Source organism: Eleutherodactylus coqui, chromosome 6 (genome assembly GCF_035609145.1).
Source record: "Eleutherodactylus coqui strain aEleCoq1 chromosome 6, aEleCoq1.hap1, whole genome shotgun sequence".
In the NCBI taxonomy this organism is placed as follows: domain Eukaryota; kingdom Metazoa; phylum Chordata; class Amphibia; order Anura; family Eleutherodactylidae; genus Eleutherodactylus; species Eleutherodactylus coqui.
Genome location: NC_089842.1, coordinates 20,523,159 through 20,541,646, shown reverse-complemented (window position 1 = coordinate 20,541,646; position 18,488 = coordinate 20,523,159). Strand labels below are relative to the sequence as shown.

Below are 18,488 nucleotides of genomic sequence, written 5' to 3'. Positions count from 1 at the left end.
ATGTATTTCCCTGTACCTGTAACTACATAGAAAGAAAAGAGTACAAATATGTTAACCTGTTACCGTATGCTGAAGTCTCCAAATTAAGCATATTTTTTTATTGTTCAACTGTTACTCAGTCTCTTGGAGCACCTTCTCACCAAATACCACCTGCACTGAGTACTACACCACCATCCAGAGGAAGGGACGCCAACCTCCCATTATCCTGAAAACTTTTCCCCTTTTTTGCTCATAGCAGCTTTAGATCTGGCTAAGGGCTAGCGTCACGGGAAAAATAACTTCGATTACCACTATACCTTACTCGACTGTGAGTAGCTGATCGTTTTAAAAGCTGCTGCTGGAGGACAGCGGAGCCACCACCACCACAACCCCCACCCCACTCCGGCGCACCACACTATAAACACCTCTGTTTTTGAAAGCATTCTTACTTTGCAGCATTTTTTCCACATCTGCCCAATACTGTACAATTATTCTGGAGGGGAAGACCTCAAATCTTTGCCTACTGGACCTTCAAATACTGAGAAATTTGCAGACCTATTTCTTGGCCGTGACTTGTCTTTAGACCTCTTCTATGTCAAACCAGTCTTTTTACTCGCTGTCATGTTGAGTGTAAAATTATTCCAACCCAGCGGCTGCATTATTTATTTAGGCGGTGGATTAACTTTAATTGTTAATGTCCATCCAGCTTGAACTAACAGTATGGCAGTGACTGCAGTGATAAACGATTCATTGTTTCGGTGCAGCTCTAAGATAAACAGTAATTATTCTGTCTTGATATAAAGAACAAAGCACTGAAGCACAAATGCAAAATTAATGAGTACATACCAACTTCATTACCCAACTACATAGGCAATTTAGGCCCAATTTCAGAATTTTAATATTTTTTATATTTTACTCGAGCATTCAGGGGCCGCTGCTCGTGTTTGTGGGCCATTATTCATAAGCAGCCGCATTACTATTTAATAGATAACTAATGCCATATGTATTATTACTGTATGTTTCTCTTTCTTCTTGTCACTGGTATTCAAATTTTGTCTTAGGTCCAAGGTGTTTATGGGTGTGAAAAATGTTAAATACCACCTGTAAAGCCACATTTACACGGGACAATTATCTCAAAATTAGCTCAAACAATGTCTTTTGAGCGATAATCGTTGTGTGTAAATGCTACCATAGTTAGCTTTTCGGCCAAACGATGATTTTATGTTGAGTTTAAAATCCATCATTTAGCCGGGCAGCTGATAGCTTGGATCGGACACTGTGATTCTCCACGAGATTGCTGATAACATTGTTTTCAGCTGCAGTCCCCCAGTAGAAAAAAAGGGGGAGGGGTATGCAGATAACAGATCACCTGAAATGCCCAATTAGTTCCAGGTGTTTTCTTTTTCCAGCACAAGTATACAGTTTTTCATGCATCTCCTTATGTATTGCATGCACATTTGCGCACCCCTTTCCCCATCGGACCTTTTGGGGCACAAATGTGGAAAAATATCTGAAATGTCCGCATAAAATAATGAAATGTGAATGAACCCATTGAAATCACTGGATTCTATTCTTTGCATATTCTGCACACAAATATCCTTGTATGAAGCCAGCCTAAAAATGAAAAAAAAAATTGAAAAATATTCCCTAACTTCGTGTTTGCGCTTTTAAAAACAATATATAAATAATATACTTTGTAAGACCAGCTGTTTATTCAAAATCAAAAACGTGACCATGAATTGGATCCCTCTGAATTACAACTTTTATTAAACTGCTTAACGAAAAAATTGCAGTCACGATTTTTGTACATGAATGCATTGAAATCCAATGCTTTACATTGTTGCGATATTACGGAGACATTTTCTTGCAGCTAATAGCCATGAGAAAACGTTCGTCTGAATAAGGCCTAATGCTGATTTAAAAGGTAGAACAGAGCTCCCCAAACATGTTTCACCACTGAAGTGGCGTTTTCATTCTCCTATATTCAGTGATGTCACTGATAGCTGTGATTGGTTTATCGATCACCGTCTGTGATTGGCCGGAGCTCGATCCAATCACAGTGCTTCCTCGCACAGCGCTGATGGCAGGGTAATTGAAAACCGAGCCAGGGAGATGAGAGCGGGGAGAAGTCTGAAACAGCTTGCCGCACCGCCGGGGACCGCATCGTGCCGGGGACACAGACGCTGACTGAGAGGGGAGTATTGTTTTTTTTTTACCTAGTATATGCTCGAGTATAGCTAGGCTTCTACTCAAGTCAATAAGTTTTAGCAGTTTTTTTGTGGCAAAACTTATTGACTCGGCTTACACTCGGGTCGGCTAATACTCGAGTATATACGGTATATCCTTGTTTTCTCCTGACAAAAGACATCAGGGAGTGTTGGGAAGGATCTCAAACAGTAGATTATCAGCGGCACTATGAATTTGTCTGACTAATCAGAGATTTCTATTAGTGAGGTGCCGTACAACAAACAGACCACATACATGCACAGATTTTACACGTTTAAATTTTGCAAAAAATTTTATTGGTCAATGGGAAAAAGTCAGATTTTTTTTGTTGATTCCAACAATTAGTATCGGTTGGAATTTTATCTTTATTATTATCTGCATTATTGATCATTTTGACCATAGTATCTGAACTTTTGTGACCGCCTTATGTCCAAAAGTAAAAAGTCAGCAAAGAAAAGCGCAGCAAATATTCAAGAAACCAATGCTTACGGCCTTTAGCTGGAAAATACAGTGTGCGCGATAAGCAGTCTACCAATATAGTATATATTGTAAGCAGAATCCTTTACACGTTAGATGATATGAGAGGCTTTGTTCTATGGTTAGAGTCTTCTCTCATGCGTTGACCATGTGGTTTCATTGTTTTTACATAATGAATAGATCAACATTTTTGAGATGTGAAAAATTAGTTCTCCTTGTTGTTGTTGAATAATCAGAAGGCAAAGCAGGTTCATTTTGCCTTGGACAGAAGTCGGGATGGAACTTCTCACACCAAGCTAATGGAAAGAGGGAAATAAAAAAGAGTTTATTATATAGTCAAATCTTAGAATCGAGCTTGAGTAGAGATGAGCGAGCACGCTCGGTAAGGTCAGTTACTCGAGCCAGAGCCTCGCTCATCTCGAGTAACTGCCTTCTTCTCCAAGACTTTTTTTGCTTTTGCAGCAGCTGACTGGCATTGATTGCTCTAGTTAAGTCTACAGTCCACTAGTACCTCCAGGTCTTTTTCCATATCACTTTTCCCTAGCAGTACACCATTTAGTGTATATTGGTGACATCCATTTCTCCTGTCCATGTGCAAAACTTTACATTTATCAATATTGAACTTCATTTACCATTTTTCTACCCAAGCCCCCAGCTTATCTCGGTCCGTTTGCATAAGGTCATTGATAACTATATTGAACAGAATGGAGCATAATACTAAACCATGTGACATCCCGCTAGCAACAGTGGCCCAATCAGTTACATGTCATTTATAGTCTTTAAGTCCTGCATTCTCACCAATCAGGAATATTTACTCCTGTGCAGGCTTTAGACTGGTGCAGATTAATTTAACTCACTAATTTCCACTCTCTCATAGTCAGTTGTGGTTCAGTAAGCCAGAGACCATCACCTCTCCTCCTGAACTGTGGTTCAAATCCATCACAGCCCAGTGGAGTCAGAGTTTTGTGTGTCTTTGTAGTTTTATGTTAATCTGTCAATGGTAGCCCTCTAATTTTTAATAAGTTGCTTGATAAAGATTATTTTAAGTGTCTATAACTGTGATTATATAGACAATGACTGCCTCAGTGAAAATTGTCAGAGTCCAGTGCAGACACAGACAGAAAGCTAAAGAAAAATGTAAATGTTCCTGTTGTTCCCCGTGCTTGGGAGTTTGGATGTGAGGCCTACTACTGAGCAATGGGGTGATAAGCCCAAATTGGAGCTGATTCCTGTTACCCTTATGCCCGGGGTCTCGGAAAATTTTATTTCTGGTATCCTTCCATTTAAGGATACAAATTAGAAGTTCAGGTAATGTGAGGGTCCCTATTCTAAAGAAGCTGACAACTCCAGGGCAGCCTGCATAAAGAACAGTGAGAGTCTGGGAACTGTGGCAACTGCTTCAGTAGATCAACATTCGATTTGGTCACCATGGGGAGAAAGTCAGCTGCTTGAAACATCATATCCATTTCCAGTCATCAAAACAGTAATTATATAATTAGAAGTCACTACTTCCTGTGGTATGTTGCACACACATGAGGACATATGGACCTCAATGATGGAGATCCTGGACAACTTCTTTAAATTTAATCAGAAACTATTACAATTTCAATGTAAGCAATTCTCACCATGGGCTCAAGTGTTTTGCAATCCAAGAGCGAATTGTAAAGGAGATGTCTGATGAGACTTCACCCGTCTTTAGGCGGAGATCATCAATGTAATCTCCGTTGAAGTTTCCGCAAGGTCCACAAATCTCTCCAGATAGCTTCTCCTTAGCAGTTATCTGTATGTCACCACTCTTGGTGAACTTCACAGTTATCTCATTGTATAGCTCTATAGTTGTTTCAGACTGGGATGTCTGAATCTTCACAGAACCATTTCCAAGATCTCTTGAGGCTTCAAGCTCCCAGCCATTAATCTACAAAAAAATGGAGAAAATTGCTTATTTTCATTAAAAAGTCTAAAAACTACAGTAGAAAACTGCACTAAATTCAATGTCTTCAGTCTACAATCCACTGAAAAAACATTTATAGACTAAAGGCCCATTTAAGCACAACGATTATCGCTCAAAATTCGCTCAAAAGGCGTCTTTTGAGCGATAATCGTTGTGTGTAACTGCACTGATATCGTGCAGTTTTTGTAATGCCATCAGTCATCACTGTCTTTCAGCATGCTGAAAGACAACGATGAGCCTTATTAGGGATTCACAGCGGGATACAGCTATACTATTGTTTCAGCTGTATCCCGCTTCCTGATAACAGGCTGAATATGAAGAACAGAGTGGTCCAGCTCTGTTCCCCATACCTAGCACAGAGCGCTCGGATGTATAACAGCCGGGCGCTCTGTGCAGAAAGCAGCTGGATGCAGAAGACAAGCGGGGACACCCCACTTGTCTTCTGCATCCTTTGCTCCGAGCGCTCAGCTGTATAACAGCCGGGCGCTCGGAGCGGGGGAGCAGCTGGAAGCAGAAGACAAGCAGGGACTCCCCGCTTGTCTTCTGCATCCTCCGCTGGCAGCGCAAGGGGATCGCTCATCTTGAGTGATCATCTTGCGCTGCGAATGACATGTTTATCGCTCAAAAGTCGCTTAAGGGACATCTTTTGAGCGATAATTGTTGTGTCTAAATGGGCTTTAATTCAGATCTAAGATATCTGGAATCTCCTTAGCATCTTCCTCACCCCCATCCAAACTGGATCATGAGATGCAAATCAGGTCAAGCAGATGCAAATCTTAATTCATAAAGAAAACAAGAACATTTTCAGTCTCAACATTCAGAAGACGTCCATGAAAATCTCACCCAGATCTGCTGACCATTCACAGATATGAGTCCTTGGGTTGTGAAGATTTGCACAGCTATTCCGTCTGTTGATTTACTACACTTCTTTGTCCCGATGACTACCATGAACTGGACTTCTGCGTCTTCACTGCAAGATGATGACATCACATACGACCCATCCATGGGGAATTGTCCAGAGACTCCATCAAAAGTAATGAAGTTACGGTTTGCTCTTAAGATACATTGAGATGCCAACGGCTGACAGCTGCGCACTCCTTCTCTTACTTGGCATATCTCATTTTTAGCACAACCTAAGTTTACGCAGGACAGACTTCCTGACTGGCATTTGCAGCGCTGGACACAATCTTCTGTAACCACAGTTTCACCATTCTGAAACATAATAATTTGAACTTCAGAGACTATTTTTAGTTTTCAGAAGCGCTCAAAAATACAACTTTTTTATGTATAATCCATAATATCCATTTAAAATGTTGAATGTCTCTGTTATATATACATATATAAACCTAAAAATAAAACCACAAGGATAATTCTTAAAGTATTGTATCACAGCTATAAGATTAAATGGCACTTCAAAGTAGTCTACCTACAGGAGGTGGAAAAAAATATGGAAACACTCTATGAAATGCATGCTTTAAATTACATGCTTTTCTCTCTCTCCCCAAAAATTTGCCATTGACGCGTGCTGCGTCGCGGTGGGGAGGGGCCAAAACAGGCATGTCACAACAGGGAGGAGCCAAAAACTGGGGCGGCGTCGAACACGGCGTGATGCTCGTTCGAGTAACGAGCACCATCGAGTACGCTAATACTCGAACGAGCATCAAGCTCGGCAGAGTACGTTCGCTCAACTCTAATTATGAATCATATTTCAATAAGACATGTAGAGACCGATTTTAAGATGCTGCTGATTTTAAACCGATGACATAGATGCTGCTGGGTGGGTGCAAACATCTGCCCAAGCAACAATGTTCCATGGGTCAGGGGTTTGAGTCATTCAGATGCTATTACCAGCTGGCTCCTAAAACCTCTCAGAGCAGGGCAAGAGGTGAAGTAAACACAACTTTGGCAGGAAAGCTGTCATCCAAGCAGGGGTCAAAATTGCAGCTTAGTGCTAATGATTAAAATCCCATGTATTTCATACAGTGCTTTCATATTTTTGTGCACCCCCCCTATTACATATGCCTGAATGAAAAGTGCACTCCTTATGTTAAGACCTGCTATTGCAAGTTCAAATTCATGAATTAATGAGGTATGACACACAATTTTATTTGACAAAAACATAGTTTACATGATGGTCAGATATAATGAAATGCCTAGTATAGATCCTTCTTAGGCCCCTGGACTCTCTCTGTGTTTCTTTTACTTCAGTGCCAATTGAACCTTAGTAGATCTGAGATAGATTGGTGGCTAGGGGGAGGGGGATATCTATGGGGAGTGAAAAAGTAGCAGTCACTTTTGGCCTCTGCTGCCTAGAGGAGCCCAAAGGTTCCTCTTCCACATAAGACACAAGTATTATAAAAAGCGCACTATCGGTGGTAAACCAGTGCCAGATTTTACATTATGGCCCAGGAGCATCATGAATATAACTAGGATCATGCTAACTTAAAAAAAACTGTGGTGGTTAGTCAATGTATCCCTAATTGCCAGTCTGTTAGACATGATCCCCATGACTGGTTTAGGCCAATGCTGGATAGGCAACATACTGATGTCAGAGAAGGTGGAGGAGCAGTTTGGTGGCTCTTAAGGCATGTTCACATTGGTGCAGTAGGCTCCTTTTGGAGCTTCTGGTGAAAATCTGGAATAAAATCCCAGCTGACATAGTTGGGCAGTCAGGCAGACCTGAATATAGTTAACGATTGTTTCTGTCCAGCTGGATCCAGCACTTCCAGTATTTTTGTTGTTCGGCTCTGAAGACGTAGAAATACAGATGCTAATCTGACAGGGGCCTAAAACTACAATATTCTCAATTTCAGGCTACAATATTATTGTAGTACCAAGCTGTTCTAAAATTATGTCTAGGTGCAGAACCTCTTTAAAGGTGTTCACTAGTATATGCCATTACATTATGATCGGCTTTACTTCATATCTCTAATAATCACAAGTATGAAGGCACATAGGCCACCAATTGTGCAGGATACTTCTAATATTTAAAGATGTGTTGTACCATACACAGTTGGAAAACACCTTGTTGAGTGTTCAATACCAGTTTGTTGCATATTACATAATTGTGCATGTATTCCCACCTATTTTTTTATAAGGCTTCTCATCCATAAATCTCCATATATTGTATTAATTGATCATTGTAAACCATGAGAAAAGTTGCTTATCTCCCAAGATCTTGGCCTACCTTCATATATCTCCCTCTAAGGTTACATCCACACTTGTCTGCTGTAACACATTTCTCTCCATCAAGCATATATTCAATGTCACATTCACAACCCTCATAGCATTTGTCACTACAAGTGGTTCCAACCAGGAGAGTATTACACGTGGATTTGCAGGTCTTGACACATACTTCATAGTGGCTGTTGGCTGGACATGATTGGGCTGCGGGGAAATGAAAACACAATATTATCACACAGCTATAATAGATGGAGAACACACTGGTGCATGGATGCTACCACTTTCAAAAAGATGGTCCTGTCTGCCTCTCTGATTCCTTTCAACCTGCCCAGGTCAGCTGTCATTGTACTGAGTGAACGCCTATGGAAACAACCTGAGGGTTCTCTGCAGCCAAGACCAGATCTGTCAAAAAGGGGTTAAAGAGTAAAAAACTAGGGATTCTTCAGAGGAGCCCTGAAGAGTACTCCAAACCCAGATCAGTCTGCGACACAGTGCTTCCACAGCCCCTGTTGTACAGTGTAATTTCTGTGCATAACAGAAACCACAACCTAGCTCCAGATCTGCTATAAAAAAGATAAAAGCGGCGGCTCAATGACTTACACCGAAGTCCATCCAGTTCCTTTGTTGTGCTTAAAGTTTGAGGGCCAGTGGAATCACAAACCCAGTCAAAGAAGGTAAAAATCTACTCAGAAGCAAGAATGACTTACGGCAGTTTGTAATAGTCCTCCAGGGCTTAATATTGGCTCCTTTCTCTTGGCACAATGCAGTGTAGGCTTGTAGGCTGACACACAGGTTCCCCTGAGTACTACTTCCAGCACAAGCATCAAATACACAGCTCTTGACATATATTTCTGGAGGCACCAATACATGACAGTCCTTAAATGGACCTTGAGGATCTGCAATGATTCCACATTTGGTGGGAGAATTGGCTTCAGCTGTTGCAGCTTCACTACAAGTAGGACATTGACTACCAGAACATCCTCTGCACGTCGATCCATCTCTGGCCACTGTCCAGGACTCAGCGAACAATGACATATCAGTGACAATGGTGCTATTTGGAAGACGGATATCATCACTAGGATCCTTATTGAAATTGCCACATAAGCCTTCGGTTAGTCCAGCATATGAGCTAGGGACCCAGACTGAAAGATAGTATAGTCCATTGAATAACATTGTAAAACCATGTATGCTCTGAATAATCACATTATTTCCTTCTTGGTTTACCCAGCATTCCCCTGTTGGTGATCTATAAGGGACATTATACTGTTCTCGGTTGACCTAAAATTTAAAGGAAAATATTTTAAAAATGTAAATTAGTATATTTGATGAGACAATTCAAAGAAGATCAAAAGTTAGCCATATCAAAGGTGCATTGGTCTCTCTAACCTCAATGCTCCAAGATCTTCCTCTCTTCAAATGGATGATGTGATCTGCTATGATCACTTTGACTGATTTGGTGACGGCTACATTTCCATATGGCTCATTTTCCACTATCACTACAAAGGTGATTTTATCTGTTTCCAACTTGACAAGGATGTAGCTACAGGTGCCCTGCATATCATAGTAGTATTGATCGAAGGTGATATAGTGTTGATCTCCCCAAGCTATACATTGGCCAAGCTCTTTAGCATGGCAAGCACGAATACCATCAACCACTTTGCACTCTTCATTGATGCCACAAGTATTGGCATCGCAGGTTGTGATGCTATGGTTCCCACATATACATTTCTTCTGGCACAGACCATCAAGGAAGAATTCTTGACCCAATTTATAATATGTATTGCCAAAAACACAGCCACATTCTGCAGGAGGCACACAGTCTTGTCCACTGCGTATGAAACCATTATTACAGTAGCATGCTTCTGTAGGGGTCTTTTCACACACTAGCGGAGATGTGCGTTCATAGCAGGTGGAAGGACATCCATTACCGGTGAGCTCATAATGACTGTTACTGGGGCAATTCCACTCTGTAGAAAGAAAATGATGATAGAATTCATGAAATATGATCCATTATGTAAACTGTTACCAAGAAACCCCAACAAACATATGGGAATGACTAAAAACGAGCCCAAACTGCAAGGATACTCACCACAGAAAGATGGTGTTCTCCATTCTTTGACTTGGGAACCATTTCTTTGACATTCAGAAACATAAATAGAAATACTGTCACAGACCCTAGATTGATGTCCCTTGTATGCACATGCATCTGCTAGACAGTTGTTAAAGAAAGGAATAGGATCAATAGCCTGATGGCATTGACTAAAGGGTCCATCAGATTTGATGAGTAGGCCACAGTATTTGTCATTCTTATACGGTTCCTTATCAGCCTCACTGCATTTGGGACAGTCAGAACATCCTTCTGTACACCCTTCCACATCTCCCACCTTCCAGTGTAATCCAAATTCTTCTGCACTTTCCAATATTCTGTTGTCAGCAGTTGTGAAATCATCAGAGGGATCTCCATTGTTGTTACCACACAAACCATTGATGGCTCCTCTGTAGGTGCTGGGCATAACCACTAACACGTTGTTCCAACCATCACGCATCACATTAAGCTCATGGTCAGTTTTCACAACCACTTTATTTCCTGAAGAGTAGGCACTGATCAGATTTCTTCCTTCATTAGAGAGATAGTAAGGTAATTCTGTGAGGTGTCCATCAACCTGAAGCAAAAATAAGGCACTTATATTACATAGTATTACAGTATGTTAGGCCCAAAGAAGACAATGTCCATCTAGTTCAGCCTGTTGCCATCTACCCTTGTTGATCCAGAGGAAGGCAAAAAAGCAACCCAATGAAGCAGAAACCAATTTAGCCCATTTCGGGGCGAAAATTCCTTCCTGACTCAATAGTGGCAGTCATAATAATCCCTGGATCAACATTCCTACCTGACTCTTAGATCCGGATCAACAGCTCCACTGTTTATTTAATACAAGAAGATAATGTAATGGTAATGTAAGTAACCTTTATACTATATATATGTAACGATTACATTGTGTAATTATGGCTTGAGAAAGGTGCCTGTGGGCACGGAAACGCGTTGCCTGTTTTAGCGAATACTGGAATAAAAGTGTTATTACTTCATCCCTGACGTGTGGAAACATCTATCTGGAGAAAAAGGAGACATCACTTCAAGGAGGGGGCTCATGGTCATCATACCCCCCTCCTTCCCAGTATGTGTAACTCCTATGTGTTCTTGACCAACCACTATTTGTGGAAACGCACTATTCATTGAGCGCAGAAAATTGTGTTTTTTTTCTTGCTAATAGCTCCACTGTTTATTTAATATCTATATCCTGTGATATCATAGTGCTCTAAAAAGGACGTCTATTTTCCTCCTAAACTCCTCTACCAATTTGGCCACCACCACTTCATCAGACAATGGCAAAATCGAGTTTAATGTAATAACATTGTGTCACATTCAATTAAACTGAGGTCTCTTGTGCTGGTCTAAGTAATGTGTAAGCTAGTGTTCCTGTGACAAATGTATATAAGCAGTGCAAGTCTCTTAATATATTTGTCTTACCTGGTGGCACCTCTATGCAACAAATGGAAACCAATGCTAGGTATAAGCTGGTGTAGGTTTCTGATACAATTTATGCCAGTTTTGATGTACATTATAGCAAATCTAATGTGCTGCGTAAAGCCATGTCCATTAACACTAGACCCCGCACACTCTTTAAAAAGTGTCAGGGCCTGAGATATTAATCCAAAATTGCAATTTTTGTATGCTAAGAAACTTGCATACAAAACATCATAGATATGCCCCATAATCAATTACACTGTGCAACACAAAGCAGATAGGTGGCTCATAGTAACTTTAATGTGCTGAATTCAAGTATGATATCTGTTTTTTTTTCCTGCCACGTAAGGATTGCCAGTTATGGGGAATAATGGAATCCAATTTCCGTTGTAATTTATTTTTTTAGAATTATGCCTACCCAATTAATCCAGTAGGCTCGCCATTAACAATGCTTAATAAAAAGAACAACAACAGTGATCGCGCAACTCTTTCATAAATACTGTTACACACCTGGCTGACTGAACACTATACGGGTAGGTTTATGTAACATATAGGGTATGTTTCCATGTGGCATAAACACGGCAGATAATCCACCAGGAAGTTGCAATTAATGAACTGTGTTACAGGTTATTGGTTAAACTGGGGCTATGTTTCAAAATGTACTAACAATATGGCTGAGTGGTGCAGATATCTGAACAACCCAGACAATTTCTGCTATGTCTGTAGACAGTTCACAACAAAGGCGCAGCAGAGGAAAATAACATCCTTGGTAAAGTAGGCCTATCATAAGTACTTCAGAATAAAGCTTGGTGACGAAGATAAGAAGTGGCACTGCACATAATCTGTATGTCATGTAACACTCCTCTCACACAGTGGCTGAAAGTCAAGAGTAGAAGCCATTCGCAATTCCGATGGTATAACAAGAACAAAGAGACCGCCATACTGACTGTAGTTTTTGCATGCCAAATACCAAAGGTTTCTCCAGCTAACAGAAAGATAAAATTCTGTATCCAGATATACCTTCTGCAATAAAACCTGTGCCTCATGACACCAGATTACCTATTTCCGATCCAATGGGAGAGTTGCTATTGGCCTCTGGCTGGGCACCATCTCTGGGACTACTATGGTGGTCACTATTACTACTCGGGCCAATATAGGAGACACTGTTACTACTGGGGCCACTATGGTTGCCACCATTACTACTGAGGCTACTATAGGGGTCACTATTGGGCTCATTCCCATTGACGTAAGTGCATTTCAGTCGCGTTTTTCGCCTGCTGTTTTTAAATGCACAAATACACTGCATGATTGCACGTGCAAAAAAGAACGTAGACGGGCTCATTGAAATGGTGTGCAAATAAGCAGGATTCCTGTGTACTTACTGCATATTTGTGCCTGCCCATTAACTTCAATGGCTTATTGCAGTGTGCAGTAAGTATGCCCCAACAAGGTCATGCTGCATACTTTTTCAGACAATTGTTCATCATGAGAAAAAATGCGCTCATGGGAACTAACCCATTGAAATCAATGTGCTATTCACTGTGCATTACATACACAAGACATCTCAGTCACTGACCGTTACAAAGGGAAGTACAATCCGAATATGATGGGCGACTTTCGCTGGTTCTTACACAAGGAAAGTAATGTTTCTTACAGGAGGAAGTCAAGATCCAAGCATCACTTTCCACCAAAAACAGTTGAATAATAATATTACGGCCGGTCTAAATTGTTATCTTCAATGAAGGAAAGGGCTTGTAACTTGTAAATGAGACATGCTGCTATAATTCCATTTTACCAGTCTCTCTCTCCCATATCTCTCTCTCTCTCCCATATCTCTCCCTCTCTTCCATATCTCTCCCTCTCTCCCATATCTCTCCCTCTCTCCCATATCTCTCTCTCCCCCCCATCTCTCTCTCCCCCATCTCTCTCTCTTCTCTCTCTCCCATCTCTCTCTCTCTCTCTCTCTCTCTCTCTCTCTCTCTCTCTCTCTCTCTCTCTCTCTCTCTCTCTCTCCCTCCCTCCCTCCCTCTTTCCCTCCCTCCCTCCCTCTCCGCCTGCCTGCCTACTTCTAGGAGCAGTCGTATTAGTTATCCCTATAAAGCTCTGTGTTTTTTCCTACCTTCCGCCTGGACTCCTTACCTGAATCTGTTGTGGGTGCTGCTTGCTCATGATTATGGTTGTGTTGTGGACCGTGAAGGACACGGCTTTGTTACCCAGGCGGTCATTCACTGCTGTGATTGTGAAATCCGCCAAGGATGAGTCATTGGATATCTTTTTCGCCAGATGGTGCTCACAGCTACTCATGTATGTAAACATTCTTCCGTCAAATGTCTGATAATGGGAAGTCCCAGAAACGACACATGTGGAATAATATGAAGGATGGCAGCCGTGTCTCCCGTTGACCACCTTGCACATCTCACCGTCTCTACAGCTCATTTCTTGACACTTAACCATTCCGAGTATTGGGTCACACTTGCAGATCTCGGTGCATTTCTCATTGGTCCAGGACTCATTAGGCTCATAATCTCTGCCCTTGTATTGACATCCACAGTTGGAGATAGACACACATTTGCCACCACTGAGGACCATGTCTTTATTGCACTCACAAGTTTCTACACAGGGCTTTGTGCATTTTGCTGGGGCATTTCTGTCAAAACAGCTGGCCGGACATGCGTTGCCACAGACATTATAATGGCTATTCTTATCCTTGCACACCTTAGCTGGAATACAAGAAAGAACATTTCATTAATAGAAGGACAATACTGCATATAACGTGCAAAGAATTAAAAGAACATATTGGGGAAAAACAGGTTTATGCCTGGTGGACAATCTGAGGGGCCAGAGAATTCAAAGAGTATCAAAGAGAAGGTCCTTGTGTCATTCCGGTTCCTTCAGGTCCTGCACTAAATATAATACAGTTAATCAGCTTGTAGCATCTTATTTATTGGTGATATTCATTTTCTAAAAGCTTCCATGTGGGCGACCATTTTGGAGACATACACATGCTTCTGAAATATGTCTATAGGGGTAGCCATACTGGAGACATAGGCATCCTTCCATATGGTCTGTGTAGGGGTGGCCATATTAGAGACACATACATCCTTCTGTGTATGAGCAGCCATATTGTAGACACATATTGTATATTCTTCTGTATTGTCTGCATAGGTGCAGCTACATTGGAGACAGCCACATTCTTCTGTATTGCTGGTATAAGAGCAACCATATTGGAGACACATACATCCTTCAGTATTTCCTTTGTAGGGGCAGCCATATTGGGGACCTACACATCCTTCTGTATTATCTAAATAGGGGCGGCCATATTGGAAACCCACACATCCTTCTGCATTGCCTGTATAGGGACGGACATATTTTAGACCTACACATCCTTCTGAATTATCTTTATAGGGTTGGCCTTGTTGGAGACACATACATCCTTCTGTATTGCATATACAGGGACAGTCATATTGGAGATATACACAGTACATCCTTCCGTATTGCATGTATAGGGACAGCCATATTTGAGACACACATATTTTTCTGCATTGCCTGTATAGGAGTGGCCATATTGGAGATGCATATATCCTTCTGAATTTCCTGTATGGGTATGACCATATTGGAGACATACACATTCTTCTGTATTTCTTACATAGTATATTAGGCTGAAGGGAAACAATGTCCATCTAGTTCAGCCTGTTTCCACCCTCTTGTTGATCCAGAGGAAGGCAAAAAAAACCCAAAACAATGAGGCAGAAGCCAATTTAGCTCATGTGGGGAAAAAATAGACATACACTTACACAAATAAACGGGGTTTCCCTGCGCATGTGTAGTGTCCCCTATGCCTAGCACTGCGGAAGTATGTGCAGTATTTGTTCCATTTGTAGCTATGCTTTCACTTGATCTGACAGAGGAAGGAGCCTATGCATGCGCAGTTTTCCCTTCTCCGATGCTGGGCGAGCATACGCAGATTCCTTATGCTGCTCCATTCATTCTAGTCATACATTCTGTAAATGCTGCTCTGTGCCCCAAAACCTTTGTGAGGCTTTAATAGACAAAATGTTATTATATGGCACATATTACATGGAACATGATTTGCAGTAAAGAACATCTCATAGATTTCTTTACATGTTTATTGAGGTTCTACGTGGGCTCTTATAGTGGCTCTGCAAACATCTAAGCAATATTCTGCTTCCTGACACACTTGACCAAGAATATCAGGAGTGACAAATTCAATACCCTCCACAATTCTCTGTTTCTAGTGTTCAGTTTGCTTCAAATACTTCCAGAAAAAAGAATCCAGCGGTGTGAAATCCAGAGAGCATCAAGGCCATTGCTTCCACCGATCCACCACCGTGGAAATGGCTCATCAAGAAATTCTGTAATAATCCTGACATAATGCGGAAGAGAGCCATCTAGATGATAGATCATATCCTTATGTAATTGGGGTACGGCAAACAATTCTAACATGTCAAGGTAACTTTCTGATGTCACAGTCACTTCTGCTTGGAAAAGTGAACCTGTCATAGGATCTGTGGCAAGAGCACCACACACATTAATTTTAGGGTTATTATGCTCCTTCGGAATGTTTGTGAACCAATAAACTTGAGAACTTCATAAACGTCTAATAGTCAAGCACATTTACATCCTGTTTTCCTTGGACTGCGAATGCAATTGCCTTTAATGTTTACACCCAACTCATTACCAATGGATGGTATTTCTGAATGCTATTTGTCCAGCAGGCTTCTCATATCCTTCAACTGTGTATCACAATGACAAATATTATTTTCGTGTGGTGGTTCTTCATTAACACATCAAGTTACTTGTTAACATTGTTCTTGTCAACATTGATACACACTCCAACTAATCTTGAAATGGACTCATTTGAAAAACATCACGACTATTGGGACATGCTGTGTGAAATATTCTTATCATACATTCACTTTAAATTAAAAGAAATGCTACTATGGAAGTAAAATATTGATTACTGGGTCAATACAGAAGATGTAAAAGAAAAAGCAAGTACTTACAACAGTTCAAAGAAGTTCTCCACTCATAAATTTTGAGTCCTTTGCTCTGACATGTACTTGTATATGTTTCTAGTGTCTTACAAAGAGTATCACTTTCTCCATTGTTCATACAGCTATTATAGAGACAACCATCAAAGAATTCATTTGGACTGACTTTGGAGATACAGTCTCGGAAAGGTCCGTCCGTTTTGAATAATATGCCACAATAATCATCTCCCCCATAAAGTTTCTTCTTGCTTTCTTCACAGGTTGGACATTCACCTGGACAAGAGTCAAAGCAGAATGGATCTCGGTCGTAGACTTTCCATAAAGCTGCCCAGTCTACGATGGAGGTGGCCAGAGTTCCATTGGGCAATTTGTGATCATCATTCGGATCTTGGTTGAAGTTTCCACAAAGACCAGACATGGCATTGTAGTAGCTACTAGAAACGGTTACTGTTGCATCCCAGTTCCAGTCGAACGTTGCAGTCACAGATTTAGTCTCGATAATACACTTCAATCCACTGCGTTTAGCAGTAAGTTTCCCTTCAAACAGATTTATGGGCAAGTTTGCCTCCTCACCATTCAGCTGTGGGAAGGAATAACAGTTTTAATGAATCTTGATCACCTAATATTCCAATTTTGAGTTTTGGTCATCGCAAGGCCATAGTCTCCAAGACTGAAATTGTTCATAGAGCTCTTCCTTAAAAGGGTTGTGCCGAGATACACAACCCCTTTGAGAAGCGAGGCTTGGAGTAATCAGCTGATCACCCTGAATCCCACTCTTATCAGCCTCGGCAAATAGCTGATTTTGTCGTAGGAAGCTGTCGCCAGGAAAAATGCAGTACTAATGGATGGCAATTCACATGAGGATGCAAGGGTCTCCTACTAAGTGGCTCTGCCCATTCTTTGACATAAAGGGAGTTCCCAATTAGGAGATCCCAATCTATGATGTTCATATACCCTAATGGGGCATATGACCAGGAGATGTCATCTTGACAAAACCCCTTTAACATGCAATCTGCAGCTCTCTAGCTTTTTGGAAAGTACAACTGCCAGCACATCTATGTCAGAGTATGCTAGAAATTGAACTTTCCCAATCACTGGAAAGCAATATATAGAAAACCACCCTACCACGGTTACCTGATGACACAACAGGCTTCCTGTGGTTTGGGGTCTCCCGTCTCATTAGAACTCTTTGCATTGAGTTGCTTCTTAGGCCACTATCACACTCACCACTTTTTACCACGAGTTAGCACGGCATCCCGAGCGTCACGCTAACCGCAGTACAACACCAACACTAATTTTAATGTGGCCTCGCAGACCTACACTGGAACGCAGCGTTTCTAACGCTGTGATTTCTGAGCGCTATTTGTATATTTACACGTTTTAGCGCTTTTTAACGCACCCAGTCACCCATCAAAACGATGATGTGCATTGAAAAGCGCTGTTAAATGCTGTACAATGTGTTCAAAAATGCTGCTCGAAATCGTGGTAAAATGCTGCGAACCTGAACGCATGTATGAGAGTGGCCTTAGAGGGTCTAAATACTTCTGCAAACTATTCTTTGAGTGTTCCAATGGTTTAAAAATAAACAACTTTGCAAATGTTCTTGATCGAAAGTCTATTACTGTTTGGAGTTTGCAGACCCTTTACAAACCTACGTATCTCCATTGCAACAGATTACAAAAAATGTGTAGTCTAATTTCCTCTAATATCCTTTCCTCTATTGCCTGCAGCATTCAGATCAAGTGAAGTCATACCTGTCAGATCAAATAGAGACACACGGGTTTGCAGAAGAGCTGCATGAACAAAGCCATAGGGGATCATTTTGATTGGATGTAGTGATACATAGACTTTTACATTTATGAGTGGTAAAGACCCAGTTCATTGTTAAATAATTCTCACTTTTAAACTTAAAGGGGTTGTCCCGCGCCGAAACGGGTTTTTTTTTTCAATAGCCCCCCCATTCGGCGCGAGACAAACCCGATGCAGGGGTAAAAAAAAACAAAAACGTCCAGTACTTAACCGAATCCCCGCGCTCCCGCGACTTCTTACTTACCTTAGTAAGATGGCCGCCGGGATCTTCACCCATGATGCACCGCGGGTCTTCTCCCATGGTGCACCGTGGGCTCTGTGCGCTCCA

At 41.3% G+C, this 18,488-nt stretch overlaps 1 protein-coding gene across 1 annotated transcript in view; it reads right to left on the bottom strand.

Moving 5' to 3' along the window:
* Window positions 1–2,478: 2,478 nt before the first annotated feature.
* The window catches only part of LOC136633504 (IgGFc-binding protein-like), a 34,322-nt gene continuing 18,312 nt past the window's right edge, over window positions 2,479–18,488 (bottom strand). Inside the window, exons 13-21 of the mRNA XM_066609265.1 lie at window positions 16,364–16,931; window positions 13,479–14,059; window positions 9,906–10,479; window positions 9,203–9,783; window positions 8,524–9,094; window positions 7,821–8,020; window positions 5,477–5,845; window positions 4,308–4,597; window positions 2,479–2,978 (exon numbers count right to left, since the gene is read on the bottom strand). Coding sequence (XP_066465362.1) covers window positions 2,969–2,978; window positions 4,308–4,597; window positions 5,477–5,845; window positions 7,821–8,020; window positions 8,524–9,094; window positions 9,203–9,783; window positions 9,906–10,479; window positions 13,479–14,059; window positions 16,364–16,931 — 3,744 coding nt within the window. The 3' untranslated portion in view covers window positions 2,479–2,968. The remainder of the gene's footprint in view (window positions 2,979–4,307; window positions 4,598–5,476; window positions 5,846–7,820; window positions 8,021–8,523; window positions 9,095–9,202; window positions 9,784–9,905; window positions 10,480–13,478; window positions 14,060–16,363; window positions 16,932–18,488) is intronic.